General features: G+C 37.0%; 1 protein-coding gene across 1 annotated transcript in view; it reads right to left on the bottom strand.

The window, feature by feature from the left end:
* The window catches only part of grapa (GRB2 related adaptor protein a), a 48,813-nt gene that overhangs the window by 8,150 nt on the left and 20,061 nt on the right, over positions 1–20,602 (bottom strand). Inside the window, exon 4 of the mRNA XM_033971863.2 lies at positions 7,569–7,737. Within this exon, the coding sequence (XP_033827754.1) occupies positions 7,569–7,737 (169 nt within the window). The remainder of the gene's footprint in view (positions 1–7,568; positions 7,738–20,602) is intronic.

The raw sequence follows: 20,602 nt of genomic DNA, 5'->3' as shown, positions 1-20,602 counted from the left end.
AATTATATGATATAGTATTGGTGCTATTATATGTAATGACCACGTTCAGTTTGATGCTTTGTGATCACGTTGTCATTGTCAAAGTCATGGAGAATAGAAAAAAATGCAAAGGAGTGTACTACAGAAAGTGGCTGTAAAGAAAAGTACAATCAAATAAAAATATTTCATTGTATTTAAAGTGTTTATGTGATTATCTGTGCTTATCTAGTGTCATGGCAACTGCAAGTTCCCATTTGACATTTGTTATTAAACTGTATTAGTCTGTGTAATCACTCAGTCATTCAGGTCTGATTCATAGTAAAAGATGAAGTTAAATCTGTCAACTGGACAAAAAGTTTAAAAAAGTAAGTAAAACTGTATTAGCATTATGTTTTAGCAGTAGTAGAAATAGTAGTAGTAGTAGCAGTAGTAGTAGTAGAAGTAGTAGTAGCAGCAGCAGTGGAAGTATTGTTGTGGTACTGAATTACAAATGCATATGTTGAACACTTCTATTGGACTTTTCGAGGGTCTGCCACCTGCTTGAGATCTTATGTCTGCAATGTTCCACAGTGCAGCATTATCCCCCTATGACCTGGCGCTCTCATATTTGGACAACACATTTTGGGTTGTCTAGGTCACAATGCAAATTTTTAGAAGAAGAAGAACAGCAACAATGCAAAAATGTTCAATTTAGAATATTTTTAAGAGTTTAGAATGTTCAGAATATTTTTATTTATTTATTTATTTTGTAAAGGCATGTGTCTTCCTGCTCCTGTCTGCAGCTCTTCACATGAAACACATTGTTCCAAGAGGCACAATTGTTTTTACTCAGGACAAATGTTGCTGTGTTCAGGCACTTAATAGTTTTTGCAAATCACGAATGTCCTCGTATGTGGACATCATTTTTCTCAGAAACTACATAATATAAAAAGGTAATTCTTTGTTTTTACACTCATCACATCCCAATCAGCCCAAATGACAAAGAGAAATTAATAAAGCCATGTAAGAGCTCGGGTTCTAGGAGGTTAAACTTAAATTTTCTTTTATTCAATTACAGGTAGGCCTACTATTGATAAAAAAAAAATGAAATAAAATGAAAATCCTTATAGATTTGACCTATAACCTGACCCAGTGGCACTACCATCTTGTCTCCATGCAGTTAGATAGGTTTAATGCCATATTGCGACACATTCCAGACAAAGCAATACCTCCATGGAGACAAGCGTGTGGTGAATCTCTGCCAGAAACGTCACATAATGCAGCTTTAAGGCAATAATACATTTACTTCTTACATTTTCTGAGTTCAAGTCTTCTAAATGCCACATAAAGACACTCAAACTAAACATGCTCAGTTCCAGCTCTGGGTTTGATACTAAATAAATTGCCCCACTTAACGCTGCTGCAAAACCTAATTAGAGGCAGAATTAAGCACAGTAGAGAGCACACAATGAAACCAACAAGCGTAAACATGGAATTAGCTTCAGTTCATTTTTATATCTGTAATTATATGCTAATCAAACCACAAAAATAAACCCAATTAAGTGACTTCCTCTTTTTAAATCATACCTGCTGTTTGCTCAGGTTAAAAGGTATTTATCATGAGCGGTTGTTAGCGAAGTTGAGCAATCGCTAATTTTTAAAAAGATTTTATGTGCGTATAGTCAAATTTGGGTCATCCGGTTTGTCACGCTCCAGGGAGAAAGGTGTCGTTATCTTGCGTTTAACTAGCAATGTGATGCCCCAGAGCAAAATACCTCGGCTGCACCTGCTCCAGATTTTTCAGCACTGAATTTTGTAACTAAAACATGCTGCGAAGAGTTTGCCAGACACCAACGCACATTTAAAATAGCAAAATTTTTGACGCTATGGACAAGCTGCATGCGCCTACCTAAAACTATCTTGAACATATAACGCTGTCTATCTGCCAAAACATGTTAGAAGTTGTGCAAAAATATCTGACGGAAAAGAAAAGTGGTGAAAACTTAAAACTCAAATGCCAAAAGCTGAAGTATTGCGTGCACCCACTAGCCACGGTTAGCGAAGCAAGCGCGTCAATACCTTCAATAAAAGTGTGTCAACTTCAAAATAAATACGGAAAATAACATGAGAATGAAAAAAAATTGAAAAAAGAATCACGCAAAGCAAAAAAAAAACCTCCAAAAGGCATTACTATTTTTGCAACTAGAGCTGTTTTATTGCTGTGCTAGCTGACGTAAACGCATTAATTTATTTATTTTTCATTAGCTTATTTTCTTTTCAGACATTTAGAGCTGACATAACACGGTAATAAACCTGTCAACACATACCGGCGTGTCTGAAAATAGCTGTAATACATAAGTAGGGTTGTTAAATGTAATAAAAATCAGATTAGTCAGACTCATATTGAAACTAGATACTCATTTGAGCAGGTATCAATACTGAAAATGTCACGTTCACAGGACAGAAATGAACCGTCCCTGAATAGATTGAGAACGAGCTTGAGCTGTGTCAGAAAAGTTTAAGACCACAAAGACTAGAATACGCCCATGGATCATTATGGTGTAAATCAGCGGCGTCAAACTCAAATTCACAGAGGGACAAAATTTAAAACTGTCACTAAGTCAAACTAAATATTTATTGAAAAATTTCCACTACATCTGCATTTTTTTCAGAAGCGGTGGATTAAATTTGAGTGAGCCGACAGGTAGCAGATGCTAATGAGCGTCAAGCGAAGTGGCGGGGGCCGGCGCCGACACATTTGCAAAGCATTCTGGGATTCGTAGTATTAGAGGTGCGTGCGCTACACCAGTTGTACAAAAATATCTGACGGAAAAGAAAAGTGATGAAAACTCAAATGCCAACGCTCTAATACGTATTTGATATGATCTCGCGGGCCAAATATATTGATATCGAGGGTGAGATTTGGCACGCGGGCCTGAGTTTGACATGTCTGGTGTAAATCGATAAATAAATAGATTTACATTTATTTCAAAGTAATAATGGGACTAAATGGACTTAGCAAATATGGGGGCGTGTGGGATCTATTTATAGGTTTCAAGTTCTTGTTTATAGGCGCCATTTTTAGGACCATTTCACCATTCAAAAGATTTAACATTTTTGAATTGTCAATTGCTGTGGCTGCTTATTTTATTTATCACTCTGAAGCAAAATTTGACACAATAATAAGAATTACTAAGGAAGTTGGCCCACAGTTAATATTAGCGACCTAAAAAAAAGCAAATCTGTGTCACTCACATAATCCAAACGAGTCATTCTGATGTGATGTGATGTGGAATAGTCCCATGCACTGCTAATTTCCATCTGCTCGGTAATGGTTTCATTATTTAGTAACCATTAATATTAGCGTAGTAATCTTTATTTTATGTTGTTTTGACTCGAGGGAATGTAACTTGTAAACGACTGAAGTTATGCCACTACTTTTGCGAAGTGGAGTGAGAGAGAAGTGACATTGGTACTTAAAATGTCATGTTTAATGCTTGTTATGAATCAGGCAATTTTACATTCACTTTACAAGAAAATATGTGTAGGGAGTGAATATTGAGTGTGTTCTTTAGTGTTGGCAACTAACATTTTCGAATCTCAATATTTTATTTATGGCAGTATGTTTGACTTATGTAGAGGTGTGTATAAAAAGTATACAATGTGCAACGATTAAAAAATACAAAATATTAGGTTACAACGTAGTCTAAGATTTTTGTATTTCCAATTACAGTGGTCCCTCGTTCTAAAAATAACCCGCAAAATGTGAAATCTGTGAAGTATCAGCTTTATTTTTTACAGTTATTCTCTATGTTTTTGTCTGTAAACCCCCTCACCACACACTTTATACACTTTTCTCACACAGGCGTTAACATTTTCTCACATTTCTCTCTCGTTTAAACTCTTTCAAAGTTCAAACCTTCGTAGGCGTCTTTGTCGGTGCAGAACGTTTCATCGACATTGTGGGTTTTGTCGGGGAGAAAACAAATTGCAAACGTACAGCACTTCAGAGTCACACTGCGATCCAACGTTTATGTAAATTTGTCTGAACACATTCTGTACTGGAGAGGAGACACGGCACGGAGGAGACTGATGGACAATGGTCTACAGTCCAACAGCCAATCAGGACGCACAACACAATGCACGATCATACTCTATAAAAAAGCATGTAAAACTGCACTAAAAATCAGCAAAAGGTGAACCACGATATAGTGAGGGGCAACTGTATTCAATTACAGGTGTTTTAATTACAAAATGTCCTTGAAAAATTATGAACGAGCCTGTCTTTTCACAGATCTGACCTGTAACTTGGCCTAGTAGTGTCACATTTTTGCATGAATGGAGATATGTTTAATACCACACCTGTCACGATCCCTGTCTTTCCTGCCTTTTTTTTTGTTCTTTTTCCCCTCCCTTCAGTGTCAGAGCCTGGAGCTGGGCAGAGATTTTGGTTCCTCCCTCACACACCTGGAGCTAATCTACAATCAGCTGCACCTGAGGAGGATAAGAAGAGCCAGAACCTGACACTCGGCGCCAGATCGTCTGCGTATCTCTGTGGTACTCCCTGCTTGGCTCAGTTCATGTTTTGTCGCTTTTTGACTTTGCTAAACTGGACACTTTTGCTCCTCACCAGATCCCGCTCCCTGGACCCGCTCAGTTCTCCCACCTCCAACCCAGCTCTTCTCTACCGGTACAGTCCGTCCCGTCTCCGTCTCTGCTACTCCCGCTCTGTCCCTGGACAAACACCCCGCTCCCGACTCTACTGTCATTTTTACACTTGAACTCTTGTAAATAAACACAGTTAAACCTTTCCCCGAGTTCTGTCTTTTTGATCCCTCCTGTCAGACGTTAGAACAACACCACAGAATATTCCCGGCAACAGGGCGTGGCAGAGATCACAAGATTCCTCAAACATGCATGGAAAACTCCAAAAAGTACATTTAGCATAACACATGTTCACTCATTTGCCTCTGCAGCTCCTTATCTCTACTTATTCAGTCGTCAGATGTTTGTAGACGCATAGATTAACAAGATCTTTTGACATGTGATAGCTACAGGCACGTGTTTGCTAAAAAAACTGGTGTGAACACATTGTCGAGTCACGAACTGCGTTAGATCAGATTCCGTCTCCGCCACTCCCAGCGAAGACACCGAGAAGTCGAAACGTGTTACAAGTGTAAATTAATTCACACACCAAAAAACTAGCTCGTCTCCTACTCAGACGCGATGTTGAGACTGCGCACTTAGATAAACACGGTCTCGGTTAAGAGGAGGATGCTTCTTTGCAACGTACGATGACATAATTCAAAGACAACTCGAGGTGCATGACAGATGTAGTGTCTCATTCTGTTTTGAGAGCCTAAAAATAGCATTCTTCAGAGCATACTTTCCTGGGTTGGTGGATGAGATGAGCCAACACTTAGTCATTTTCGTTGTTTAAATGTGCACCATGTAACTTTTCTGGGGAGGGGTCCGCCACCTGCTTGTCTTCAGAGAGATGTTGGTGCTTTGCCTGGAATGTTACAGGATGGCGTTATTTATTCAGTTGCACTTGCTTGTCTCCATGAACATAGATGCATTAAAACTCATGCCAATAAGCAGACTGGGGCCCAGAAAGGCTTCATAGTGCACGTTTAGATGTTTTATTTGGCCATTTAATAAAAACAAGAGAGGAAAAGAAAGCGTAGCTGTACATCTTTAATGGAGAACTGTATTTAAGTCCAAGAATTTTCAAAAATGTAGGAGAGATCGAGTCAAGTTTTTATACAAGGAGCTGAAATGATCCTTTAAACCAAGCGTGTCAGACTCATCTTCACAAAGGTAAAATGGTCGCTCTTAAAGGGTCAGATGTAAATGTAAGGCAGTATAAATGTAACCGAATGTCATGTAAATGTGTCTCTCCTGATAAACTGATATTTTAAGACAGTCATACCTTTTAATTTACCTTGTCACGGGCCACATAAAATGACGTGGCGGGCCTCGTTTGGCTCGTGGGCCTTGAGTTTGACACGTGTGCTGTTTGCAGACTTGTCAGGGAATTTTCAAGGAACTGTACTTCTTTTTCCCTCAGATATAATTATATTTCTTTATTGCATATCATGTTCAAATATATGAAATGTGCACTCGGAGCATGTATCATAGCAACTAGTGATGTCTATTATTGACGTCTCCTAATTTAGTTATTCTTATTAGCATGCTGTTTTTTCTTCTTCTCATGTTGAAATGTAACACTGGGTTATTGTCACATGTGTAAACGTCCTGGTGTAGTGTTAAAGTTTTCCAGTTTGGTGAGAGAGTCTTTTTTTAAAAATGTAAACTCTCAGCTGTAACTCTGTATGTAAATAATTGAAAAAACAGAAAGTTCTGCTGCGCATTTTCAAAAGTCACTGTCATAGAACATGTGCACATCATTTTACTGATTAAATAGAAACGAACTAATTTGTCTTAAGAAATATCACATGTGAGTAAGATCAGAACCCGTCAGGAGAACAGTGCTGCAGTATATAATAATGCAGTAAATAACTATAGGACTACACGCTACATGCTCTGCCATTTACTTCTAAAATAAAAACGTCAGAGATATTACCACAGAAATACACTGGGCCAAAGTTTGACAATAGGAACGTGGTAGTTTTGGCAGCTTAACTGGAGAGGCAATGCACATTTCTGAAACCAATTTCAATTTTAAATGAACAATAGTTTACCCTAAATGTAAAATACACATGACTGTTTTTAATTTGCAAATAAAGTTATGATCATTTGACTTTTTTTTTGTTGTGTTTTGTTTTGTTTTTATTAAAGAATTTTCCCATTGAATTCTAACACTTTTTTTGCCTCTGAAATCCTATTTATGTTTGTTTTCGATCATTATACTTTTCGAGATCGAACTTGTTGGCGGTTTCATCTTGCCGTTGTGTCATTGGGCAAGACACTTAGCCCTATTTTCCTCTATATGAATTTTTTAGCGCAAATGTGATCAGATTTGTTGCCGTTTGGTTGTTTGGCAAGTCCAGAATGATGTGTCTCTGTATTTTTTGCACAGAGAGATGTCAGTCTGACCGTCACATCCTGTCGCGTTTCGATCCAGAACCAAACATAACCAAGCAACCAGATTTGTTTATTTCAGTGACGCATGTGAAAGGAGCTCATTGGTCACGTATCATTTGAATAAATAAATAAATTAATAAATAAATGCCTCTCACCTCGCGTTAAGTTTACCGCTTCACTCATTGATACCACAGAATCCCGTAATGTTTTTCAGTCTCCTGTGATATTCTCTTTCCTTTCTGTTTTCCTTGTAAGCTGCCATATTTGTTTTGATACGGATCATACGTGTCCCTGATTGGCTAATTCACCCGTCAATCACGCCCATCTAAAAACGAATAACACAATAACTGCGTGCTAAGACTTTAAATTTAGAATATTTTTGTAGTTTTTTGACAGTGATACAAATCTCATCATAAACTTTTCATTTTATAGATGAAAATTACACTTGCGCACACCCGGGATATTAAGTTTAAACAACTTAAATTAACATGTTGTTTTTGTTTTCTACGAGCGCCTGACAGTAGAAGAAGAAGAAGAAGAAGAGGAGGAGGTGGAAGTCTCACCCTGGCGAAGTGCTCTGGATCTCGCAGAAACACGGTCCTCTCCTTGGCGATGCTGTTGCTATGGTAAAACTCCACCAGTTCATTGAGCGAGGAGAAGATCTCATCCCACACGTAGTACTGACCGCAGCGATCCTGGAGCACCTTAAAATGTTGAACGTGATCCCCGTAACTGCAGGTAAAGACACACACACACACACGTTTCTGTCAGTCAAATGTACTGTGATTATTGAAATTATGCGACCGAACCAAATCCGTAGGTGATTTGAGACGTTTTAGACAATACAATAACGTGTAGGACTGCATTAGTGCCTGGAAGGTTTCACAGTATGACATTTAAATGATTAATCTCCGTGGTTAGAATCAGGTAAGCAGTAAAATCTGTGGACACGGTAAGAATGCATCTGTTTCATGGTGTTTTTGAGCCATAAAAACATTGATAATGAGATAAATGCAAGAAAAAACCTGCTGCATTTAGGGCAAGTATCAACCGTTCCATGGAGTCAATCAGGAAAAAGATCCTCCACCAGAAAAGTTACATAGTGCCGCTTTAAATAAATGTTAATTGAATGTGTAATGTGTAAGTTGTCCTGGCAAATCATTGTACACTGTCACATTTCTTAGTTTGGGTATGTATACTTCAAAAATCATTAAATATTGACTCTATTTGTGACACGGAAACTGTTTTGAAACCGTTTAAATCTGTTTTTATTATTATATATTTATATTTATTATAAATCAGATGTCTATTGTTGGGCAAAACCTGCAACAAAGTCAATTTTAGGGATTGCAGTTCAATTTTTTATTTATTTTTTCAGTACCGGAAACCAAATATCTAGAACCTATATATTAAAATCAACATTTAAGTTAAAGAAGACACACTGTGCTTTTCTCAGGTTTTCAGTATTAAGCCATAACAAACATAGATCATCATTTTGTTCATGATAAACTGTGATATTGATCCAAAATGGCCTCCTAGTAGAAATGGTCCACTGACTCCATGTTCAAAACAGCAGAACTGACAGGTCCTTCTCTTCATCGTGGCATTTCCCCCTCGTAAGCAGATTTTTTATCCCATTTATTTTTGAAAAGTGACATTTTTGAACTCAATGTGCATGTCCTGGAGTCTGAATTTTCAACATAATGTCACGTAAAAGAGCAGTGGGCAGATGATACAGGATTACTCATGAACATATAGGAACTAGTGGAGGTTGACAGTGACCGACACCCTTTTTCTCACTGAAAGAAAGAAAAAACGCTAAGTTATTAAAACATGTGTGTTATGGATATATATTACTACATAGCTGGTTAGTGTCTTTCTTTACCCTAAATCTTTACTTGTATTGTTATGGATCTTTTTGACCCAACCTTCGTAGTACCATCTGTTTTTATGCGCAGTTGTTTGTGCGTCCAGCGTCCTCCAGACACTTTGACCGGACTAAACGGGTACGATTAATTTGATGGTATAAGATTGTACGTTATGTTTGTGTAATTGTTCATTTGAGCTGAGGGCGGGACGACACTATTAGGGACAACAGCTCTTCGACAACTGTGCACGACTGATTCAATAAACGAGACTTTTTGATTTAAGACAACTTTTTTTTTTTTTTGAGCACAGGTTCACCTAAAGTACATTTCATAAACTGTTCTTATACAAGCTGGAAAAGCAGTGGGAAGAAGAAAACTTGTCAAGTCCCACCCCAAATCTAACATTTTATTTATGCTTTTTATTCATTTGAAGGGAAAAAAAAACGTGGAAAAGAGAGAAAAAAAAACAACATATATACCTATACACATATACACATATATACACATATACACACATATACATATATATATATACACAGATACGTATTATATACACATATATATTACATAAAAGTACATCTCACAAACCTGGACGGGATTATTTATTTATTTATTTATTTTATTTTATTTTTTTATCTTTATTATTTAACTTTTTACTTTTACTACTATTATTATTATTGTTTTTTTATGTTTGTTTTGTATTTAATTTGTCACTATTATTATTATTACTATTAATTTTATTAACTAATTTATCTTCTTTTTTTTCTCTTTTTTTTTGTTGTCTATGCCCATCGGGGTGGGGGGTGTGAAAAAAGGAGGGGGAAAAAGGTAATCAGATTCTCACCTGTATATTTGCACCTGAGAGTGATACTTTAATAAAAATTTGATCACAACAAAAAACATATTACATAAACATACACATTCGACCTCCTTCAATTCATGACAATAAAACTCTCTCTATTCAGACCAGCTTCTCTCTTGCTTTTTATATTTTTAAGGTTTTTACTATTAGACATTCCACAATAACTCTTAACATTTGAATATTTTGACAAGTCTATCGGACAAATTAATGGAAATTTACTTGCGGAACCAGAACGGACTTCGAAAAGAGTGGGTCTGCTGCGCTTTATTGAAATATATACAAGTAATGAGTAAATAAATGATGAGGGGGCACCATTATAACACGGATAAAACCTCAAGTCAACCTCATATTTATTTGAATTTTATTAGTTTGCATAGATCCAGATCCCTCAAGAACTCTAGCGTCCCATTGTCTGAAAGCAATCCTCATTTTGATTTTTACTCAAGCACCTCTCATGTCGCAGAGATTGAGAACACCCATATCGGATCCGCATCTTTTCGGCTATTAATCAGATAAAGATGCATCCAAGTGCTCGAAAAATAATTGAGTCATCTCCCAAAATAGCTTAGAGAGTCATTAGAGCGTTGCCGGGGTGCGCATCTTGTTTTGGTGATTAAAAGAGTTTGGCCGCTTCCCGTTGGCAACCGCTCACCTATCCTGCTGTGAGGCGGTTGCTAAGTAACGCGTCGTCAGCGTATCCTTAGAAAAACTGGACATATCGCCACGAACTCACCATTATATAACCGCATCCAATATTCAGCGGAAGTCCGTGCAACGCCCCCATAGTTCTAAAAGCATCGCAGAGTAGGTGTGCGACTGACTGGGAATGTAGGTTGATTCATAGTGTTCAAGTTTAGAGGCCGCAAAAAAGGTGATGCGACGTTAAAGAAAACCTAGTATCGCTTTAGATGAGGCTGTGACTAAGATGAGAATGTGTTCGGGGTTAATGATATAGCTGTCGTACACACACAAGGACGTAGTGACAGTATGTGCTGCCGTCTGGTTCTGGGGCAAACGCAAATTTAACATAAATAAACCAAATTTGACTTAGCGTAAATCAATTTTTGCAACTTGGCACAGTGAAATAACAATGTGAGAGCGTTTCTACATCACATACGAGTCTTGTTCCTCTATATTTTGCGTATAGTTTTGTTAAAATAAATGCTAAATCATAATTTTGTAACACTACAGATGATGACTAAGAGTATATAGGCTTATGGGGTGAATACGATAGCAAACGTAAGCTGTTTTTTTGCATTAATTTTTGCAACATGTCCCCTGTACTTTCATTTTTAATATATTTTTGCAACTTGGCACAGTAAAACAACAATGTGAGAGCCTTTTTACATAAGATATCATTCCTGTTTCTCTATATTTTGCGTATAGTTTCGTTAAAATAAATGCTAAATCATAATTTTGTATCACTAGAGATGATGACTAAGAGTATATAGGCTTATGGGGTTAATACGATAGCAAACGTAAGCTAATTTTTTTCAACTTTTCAGTTTTTTTTGCATTAATTTTCACAATATGTCCCCTGTACTTTCATTTTTAATACATTTTTGCAACTTGGCACAGTAAAACAACAATGTGAGAGCCTTTTTACATCAGATATCATTCCTGTTTCTCTATATTTTGCGTATAGTTTTGTTAAAATAAATGCTAAATCATAATTTTGTATCACTACAGATGATGACTAAGAGTACATAGGCTTATGGGGTTAATACGATAACAGAAAATGTGCTTATGTTTGCTGTTTTTTTTGGATGAATTTTCACAACATGCCCCTGTACTTTCATTTTTAATACATTTTTGCAACGTGCCACTCTAAACCTTTTTGTTTTTATATCAGATTTTACATGTTCTTGTTCTACAGTCACACATACACAAGGACTCAGTGACAGCATGTGCAACTCTCTCGTTAAAGGGCAAACGTTCAACGCACTGTGCCACTGCCAAACAGCTAATTCATAAACTAGTGACTTAAAGCTGGTGTTGTATATAGTTGTAATGTATGAGGCTCCTGGATCATTATGTTACGTTATAATTTAATGTTCATGTAAAAGACGTGAAGTTGTCGTTGCCTCCGGTGGATGAATATCTGCACGTCGCTTTGAAGTAAAAACATCACAGAATATCTTTAAATGATCCAGCTGTAATTTGTGACAATGTGAGATAATAATAAATATCTTTGGTCTAATGTTGTAACTCAGAAGAAAAAGGACATGAGCAGAATTTTAGCTACAACTTTACTTTGTGTATAAATAAAATGAATTTGTCCTTGTAGCTCGTCTTTATCTACAACCTGACAAAACAAGTGAAGAAAAAATAGATGTATGGATGGATAGATCGATAGACGGATGGATAGATCGATAGAGAGATGGATAGAGCGATAGACAGATGGATAGATAGACGGATGGATAGATCGATAGACAGATGGATAGATGGATGGATAGATTGATAGACGGATGGACAGATCGATAGACAGATGGATAGATAGACAGATGGATAGATAGATGGATGAATAGATCGATAGATGGATGGATAGATAGACGGATGGATAGATCGATAGACAGATGGATAGATAGACAGATGGATAGATAGATGGATAGATAGATGGATGAATAGATCGATAGATGGATGGATAGATAGACGGATGGATAGATCGATAGACAGATGGATAGATAGACGGATGGATAGATCAATAGACAGATGGATGGATAGATAGATAGACGGATGGATAGATCGATAGATAGATGGATGGATAGATAGATAGATATCAGATGGACGGATGGATAGATAAATAGATAGGTAGATAGATGGATAGACAGATGGGCAGATAGATCAATCGATAGACAAACAGATAGATAGATGTCCCTTCCATATTTCCTTTCTTGTTGATTTTACTATCTCACTGTTATAGATTTATTAAATGCCACTTCCGGGTCCAGCACAGGCAGAAATGTGAATTGCAAAATTTCAAAAAATATAAAACAAGAAATAGTATAAATGGACCCAGAAGTGAAACCATCACTTAAAACAACCCTCACTGCATCAACAGTCCAAAACATGGCCCAGTGTGTTCAAGGTCTGCCCACTGTTTCATGGATTTAACAGTGCCCCCTGGTGGCACGGCTGTGTTAAACAGTTAAATTAAAAATCGCCTGTCGGAAAGAAAAGGAAAAAAAAAGGTGTGAAAACTGTAGCTCTTCAGACAGGATGTGGGGACGACTATAACTTCCCCCACAGTTTAGGGGACGTTGATAGACTTTTGAGGCACTTTTTCATTTTTAAATTAACGTATTGAAACGAAATGATGAAATTAAACTTATGACCCTTTTGTTACTTGTCAACATAGGCTCAAAATAATAAGAAGAAGAAGAAAAAGAAGAAGAAGAAGAACTATTGTACTATATTATTATTATTATTATTATTATTATTATTATTATTATTATTATTATTATTATTATAGATTTCTTTTTTGTCTGTCACATCCTACTTAGAAGTTAAAAAAAAAGAAAAAAAACAACCAAAAAACAGATTGTATTCTATGTTATTCTAGGAAAACACAGTCATTATTAATATTACAGTACAGTTTTAATTGCATATACCAAACATTTACACCATTTTCGCTGTAACTGCAGTAACTAAAGTATCTTCTGATCACCATTTCAAACCATTCAAAAAAAAAAAAAAAAATGTCACAGCTGCACATTTCTAAACATTCTCTCATGTCCACAAGACAAAAAGCCACAAAACCACATACACAAAGACGAGAAGGAAACGGAGAAGGTGAGAAAGCCGGTCTCACGGCTGTTTCTTCAGGTGCGCAGGATTAACCCTTTCCTCCGTGGAAGACATTCAAGGTGCCCTGCGTCTGTCAAACTCATCTGCGTTACACCGTGTAATTACAGCCCACTCCGATACAGATAGAGATAGACAGACGACTCGGATACAACCTTGTTACGGTTTAAAAAAAAAAAAAAGAATGGGGAAAAAGAGCGATTTCGAGATAGAAGGTGATTTTCAAACTTTTACTCGGCGCCAGCACATTCGGAGAAGGTCATCTGTCCATCTTTCCATGCGTTCGGTTCCTACGTCAATCCAGATTCACTTCCTCGTGCCAAGTTTAGAGCTGTCTGTCTGTGTTAATCTGCTGCGCACTGTTAAACTTCACGTCGCTTTTCTAACACTTTAAAGTCAATGCAACCTGATGTGTGCGTTCAGTATAGTCAGAACCTTTTGTACTGCAGTTTCTAAACGGATCCACATTTTACCGGACGATTTAAAGTGCAGTTTGAGTACAGATTTCACTAAAACACAGCAAATATAATAACATTTTTGACTAGTTTTCTCCATACTTTTACTTCCTGGGCTGCAGATGTGACGTACGTTGAGGTAATTTCTTTAACTGTGTCCTGTTTACTTCACACAATATGATTTGGCAAACAGAAACAGTACGACAACAACCTTTATTTTGTGAAATTAATGTTTAAAACTGTCAGGAAAAAAATTGTTCTTGCATTTTTTGTGTTTGGATGACATAGATAAAACGGTTCCTTTTTTAAAACTTTCTATATTTTGCAACATTTTGTTTTCAACGGATATAAAACTATGTTCGCTGTGGAGATGTATGGCTGTAAAAACTGTACAAAGAAGTGGACAAAGTGAGTGTGACGTCACCCAAAAGCGATCAGCTCCAGTCAAATGAAGCTCATCGAGGCTAGAGCAGTTACAGCGGTGAATTTTTGAGCCGAGTATTTGGTATTCCGACGGTGAGTATCATTGCAACAAGCGCTAATCTGGAGCGAGGCTGTCGAGGGGAAACGCCTCTTCCCGCCTCCACAGCTGGTTTAGCGGGGAAGGGCTTTGCAACGCTGTCAATCAAACCTGTTGCTAACGCTAGCGGGAGGAAAGAAGGCACCGGTACTTGATTTGTCTGTTATTAACGTTGATATTTCGATTAACGGACACAAAAGCAAAATAAAAATATAGTGTAGAGTAGGTGTTATGTCCTTCTTTACCCTAAATCTTTACCTTAAATGTTTATTCATGGAGGCGTCTGCTGGCGTTAGACCCAACCTTCGTAATACTATCTGTTACGCACGGCTCTATCTCCTGTTTGTCGTGTTGTTGCGTTGTTGTACTCTATGTGTATGTTCATTTGAGCTGAGGGCGAGACGACAATAATAGGGACAACAATACTCTTAGTCATCATCTCTTTGACGATTGTGCACAGTTGATTCAATAAAACAAGGCTCTTTCATTCAAGACAACTTCTCTGTTGATTTTTTAAAAGTTTTTTGTAGTTAGAACAACATAGGTTAATTTGGACATTTTAAGACCAAAATGATGACAACAGCAGTTACGGAGAGAGAGGAGCGACTGTTTTTCAATACAAAATGAATTGGAGCGAGAGTCAATGGAGTCGGAAGCGCGCCAATGTTCACTTCCTGTTTCGAACGTGGCAGCTAGTTTAGCTCTGTCCATTTATATCTACAGTCTATATGCCTTACAGCACATGTGTCAAACTCAAGGCCCGTGGGCCAAATGTGGCCCGCCACATCATTTTATGCTGCCCGCGACAAAGTAAATTAAAAGGTATGACTGTCTTAAAATATCAGTTTTTCACGAGATACACAGTTAAACAGCCATTTTTTCATATCTATGCAAATCCATATGTAATATTTGTAACTTGAATAAGTAATAAATATAGAAACAGTTAATTAACAAGATTAAAACATATTTGCGTTTACTTTACTTAGTTACATTTATCTTACAGTTACATCTGGCCCGACGACGAGAGCAACCATTTTGTTGATGTGGCCCACTGTGAAAATGAGTTTGACCCCTCTGCCTTACAGTATGGCTTCTAGATCAGTTTAATGCCATACTGTGAAACATTTCTTCATGGAGACAGGCACATGGCGGATCTTCCACGAGAAAAGGTAATAAAGTAGAGACCTTTAAGTTAAAAAAAGCTTTACAAAACAACAAAATGCATGAGATTTTCACTATTTTGCACTAACTTTGCAGAAACTATAAGTGGAGTTTCACGACCATAACTTATGAGTAAAGCTAAATTACTAAAACCAACCAATTAAAACCATATCCTGCCGTCAGTTCCATTTAACTTAATAATCCAATCTGCCTGAAAAACCATATGGTACATCGTGCAGAGTTACCAATCATATGCTCACACTCGATTGGCTGCCATTTGCCGTAACAATTTCATCTCGCTCCACAGGCTAACGCTAATTTGGCCATTGAAATAGTCCGTCTGCTTAACTCACCGCGCAACATTATAGGCAGCGCGTGTTGTTTACGAGCCCCGAAACAGAACAAGAGGCAGTATCGGTAGCTCTGCGTTTGTGGGCGGGTTACCTCATTTGTCGCCTGCTTGTCGTCAATGTCAGTTTGCTCTGGCGTGATGGAGCGAAAATGTCAAGGAGGGGTTTAGCTTAGCCGCTACGCTAAGAAATTATCCCTGGCGGCGGTTTGAGTGATGGAGGAGAGGATGTGCAGTTGTGAGTAATTGAGCATCATATTCTACTTTCTGATGTAGAGGAAATAAGATCTGTGACTATTACATAATAAAGCATCACCAGGACTCCGAACTGTGCTGTCCGCTACGCAAATAATATGGACGGTAAATGCGATTTGTCTTGTTGAATGCCATTATTTTTCGCACAACGGTCTACAGTCCAACAGCCAATCAGGACGCACAACAGAATGCACGTTCAGACGAGGTAAAAAAGCATGAAAAATTGCACACAAAAAATTAATAAATCATAAAAATATATTTAATGTGTTAATATATTTCTGAAAACTTGCCAATAAAAAGGGAAATATTTGTTTAGCTTAATTTATTGAGCATGCACAAGAAAAAAAAAACAAAAACTTCATTGCGAATCATAAATTGCAGCCTTAGATGTGTCCTTTTTAGACAAATAGTTATATTATGAGTTTTCTTTTACATGTCTTGCAACTGTGTGTGCATTTTTGTATTGAGTAAAAACTAAACTAAAAGTATAGAATGAATTTTAGACCTGAGAAAGAATAACGACTGATAATTCAAAGGGGATTTCATAAACTAAACTGAAATTGTGCCAACGTAGCTGAATGGGAGTGGGAAGACGTTTGACCTTATTTAACTGCTTATTTAACTTCTCTTTTTAATTTACTTAAAACAAGATTGACCAGTAACAATGACATTTGTAAAAGAAAATCGAGACTAAATACAACCCGGTTTAATACATTTTTACTGTCTGTTTTCCTGTGTGTCCAAATCTTCCAAATGCTTGACACTTTAGTTTACACAATCAGACATATTGCTCATTTTGATACACTTCCTGGCTAAATAACTATAGAAAATGCATGTATATATTTTTATTTTTGACCATTTTACGCTTCAATACAGTCGACAAATCATAATAAAACGCCTTTAACAATCCTGACGTTTTTTATTTGTGTTTTGTTTTGATTTTCATGACTGTCACCACTGATCTGTATCTATAGTTGACAATAACTAAGACAGAAGCTCGAATAGACGAAGGGAGAACCCACAGGGGACCAGCTGCTCCACTGGGGCTGTCAAAACAGAGAAATAAGACTCAAAACACAGTCCCTGGTTTAAACATATTCATCCCCCTCTCTCCTTATGCTTTATTTTACCTGCGTGCTTGAGCTGTGCAGGTATGACGATGCGTAGTTTAACTTTTAGCTTTGTGATGTTTAAAGACGGCTGCAGTGTGAGCAATAAACAATACAACGTGAATATGTGGACAATAATGCAGTATTTTTGGCAAATGGTGGGTAGTGTTTAACTCAGTGACTCATCTGCAACACAAAAGTGAGTCATCCTACGTTCGCTTTAGTAGTTGAAATTCTAGTTTAAGCCACTATGTTCTATTATTGTTATATTTTATACACTTTAAACCACATATATTAAAGGTTCACTGTGTACGGAGATGTTATTCTTTTATCTGGAATGTTCGACAGTCTGACATTAAACCTATTAAACCTTCCATTTTTCCCATTTCTTATAGTTTTATGGTTAAAATATTTTGAAATACATGTATTTTATTCTCCTCTTCATGGATTTATAGAGATCTTATTGCTTTGCCTGGAATGTTCCACAGTATGACATTAAACCTATATATTTTCCATGTTTTTTTTTTTCCATTTCTTCCATTTTTATGCTTTAAAATACTTCGAAATACATGTATTTTACTCTCCTCTTCATGGATTTATAGAGATGTTATTGCTTTGCCTGGAATGTTCCACAATATGACATTAAACCTATGTATCTTCCATTTTTTCTCCATTTCTTCCAGTTTTATGATTTAAAATACTTCAAAATACATGTATTTTACTGTCCTTTTCATGGATTTATAAAGATGTTATTGCTTTGCCTGGAATGTTCCACAGTATGACATTAAACCTATATATTTTCCATGTTTTTTTTTTCCATTTTTTCCATTTTTATGGTTAAAATACTTCGAAATACATGTATTTTACTCTCCTTTTCATGGATTTATAGAGATGTTATTGTTTTGCCTGGAATGTTCCACAGTATGACATTAAACCTATATATTTTCCATGTTTTTTTTTTTTCCATTTTTTCCATTTTTATGGTTAAAATACTTCGAAATACATGTATTTTACTCTCCTCTTCATGGATCTATGGAGTCACCTGCTTATCTTCACATAGATAACTTAAGTTTAATGCCATATTATGAAACATTCTGGACAAAAGAAGCTCATTTTTAAACTTTTTTAAGCACTGGCCATTAAATTAGCCATTGATGAGTATGAAAAGCGATGGCGATCAGTCATTTCGGCGCTAATAGGGAGACTAGCGACGCAAGGTCATACTGAACTCAACATTTACTTTACCAGGAACTACAACAACTGTGACTCACTTCCTGTGTCCGAAAGCCCGAGAGGTATCAGCTGCTTCCTTTGAAAATATACGCTTTCAGGAGGTCTTATTGTTCCCGGTAACACTTACACAACTTGTTTTCCTGCAAACTTCCTTTTCAGATCGTACATGGAATTCAACGGCCCACCGGGAGTCTTTCCTCTGTATTGAAGTTCACGAGGACCGGCGCAGTTCAGTGGAGGCGTGGAAACATTACGGCCTATTCGAAACCGTCTTTAATGTAGCTTTCTATAGTCTGCGTGACGTTCAGCTAACCACAAGAAAGACCACAGGAAATACAGAATGTGTGGGTTGGAAAGAATGCCTCACGAACTTGATGGTTTAACACGATAAGAGTTGTTTTGATGAAGAGGTTTAGACTTGCAGTAGAACCGGGGTTTAAATCATCTTATAGTGATTGTTTTATGTTATTTGCTGTTCATATAAATATACTGGTTGGTCGATATTTGCATTTTTTTAGCGTATCAATGTATTTTTAGCGTATTTATCGGCCTTAAATCTCTTGTAGAGGCTGATACTTTGGGCCAACCAGCTCCGTAACGCTTTATTTGAACACTTTAGTGCCAAAACGACGCTGTACAATAAGTGTCTACACATCTTTCATGTCGACTTTGCAGAAAAAACAGGTTTGTGGATGAGTTTGTAGTCATTTCAAATAGGAAGGAAATCAAAATCTACCCTCCTTATCGTCCCAAAAGTATCTGCAGACCTTATGGGCCGTTGGTTTTCTTTGAATTCTAAACAATTGGTATCAGAATCGACCAGTGCTATTGACCTTAGTCGTTTTAAAGTCTCTCAGAGAGTCGGTGCAGTGTTGACTTATTGATGCACATGAACATTGAGCATTTTATACAAATCAACCCACTTTATATCATGAGTTAGAGACGAAACTTTTCTCAAATTCTCCATTGAAATGAGTTGGATTCCCACCACAACAAAAGTGCAGTGTAGTAACATTTAGGTTTTATCTCTATAATATCCACAAACAATTCGACAACAGAAATCTGAAAAGACCAGACTTTAACTGTAGAGTAGATCTAGGACTAGACCAAGTTTAAACCAAGACCAGGACTAACACTGGTCTAAAATAGGACTAAAGCTGGTCTAATATAGGACTAAAGCTTGTCTAATATTGGACTAAAGCTGGTCTAAAATAGGACTAAAGCTGGTCTAAAATAGGACTAAAGCTGGTCTAACATTGGACTAAAGCTGGTCTAATATTGGACTAAAGCTGGTCTAACATTGGACTAAAGCTGGTCTAATATTGGACTAAAGCTGGTCTAATATTGGACTAAAGCTGGTCTAACATTGGACTAAAGCTGGTCTAATATTGGACTAAAGCTGGTCTAATATTGGACTAAAGCTGGTCTAATATTGGACTAAAGCAGGTTTAACATTGGACTAAAGCTGGTCTAACATTGGACTAAAGCTGGACTAATATTGGACTAAAGCTGGTCTAATATTGGACTAAAGCTGGTCTAATATTGGACTAAAACAGGTTTAACATTAGACTAAAGCTGGTCTAATATTGGAGTAAAACAGGTTTAACATTGGACTAAAGCTGGTCTAATATTGGAGTAAAACAGGTTTAACATTGGACTAAAGCTGGTCTAATATTGGACTAAAGCCGGTTTAAAATAGGACTAAAGCAGAACTTGGACTCTCAGGTCTAAACCAAAAGTAACCCTTGACTAGTGTAGATCTACTCTAAATTAGGATTATATCAGACCTTACCCACATCTTAAACAAGCATAAATAAATTCTAAACAAGCTCTGAACCAGGACTAAACCAGGACTACCCAGCTACTTAAAAGCACATGGAGCTCATGGCCCTTGTGCACGTTACATTCACACCAACTCATCAAATTAAGCTTTTATTCTATTTCCCCGTAAACACTCTTTGACCTCCATACTCCCTTTAGC

Source organism: Periophthalmus magnuspinnatus, chromosome 8 (genome assembly GCF_009829125.3).
Source record: "Periophthalmus magnuspinnatus isolate fPerMag1 chromosome 8, fPerMag1.2.pri, whole genome shotgun sequence".
Classification (NCBI taxonomy): domain Eukaryota; kingdom Metazoa; phylum Chordata; class Actinopteri; order Gobiiformes; family Gobiidae; genus Periophthalmus; species Periophthalmus magnuspinnatus.
Note: the sequence above shows the minus strand (reverse complement) of the source record. Positions and strands in the feature narration are given on the sequence as shown.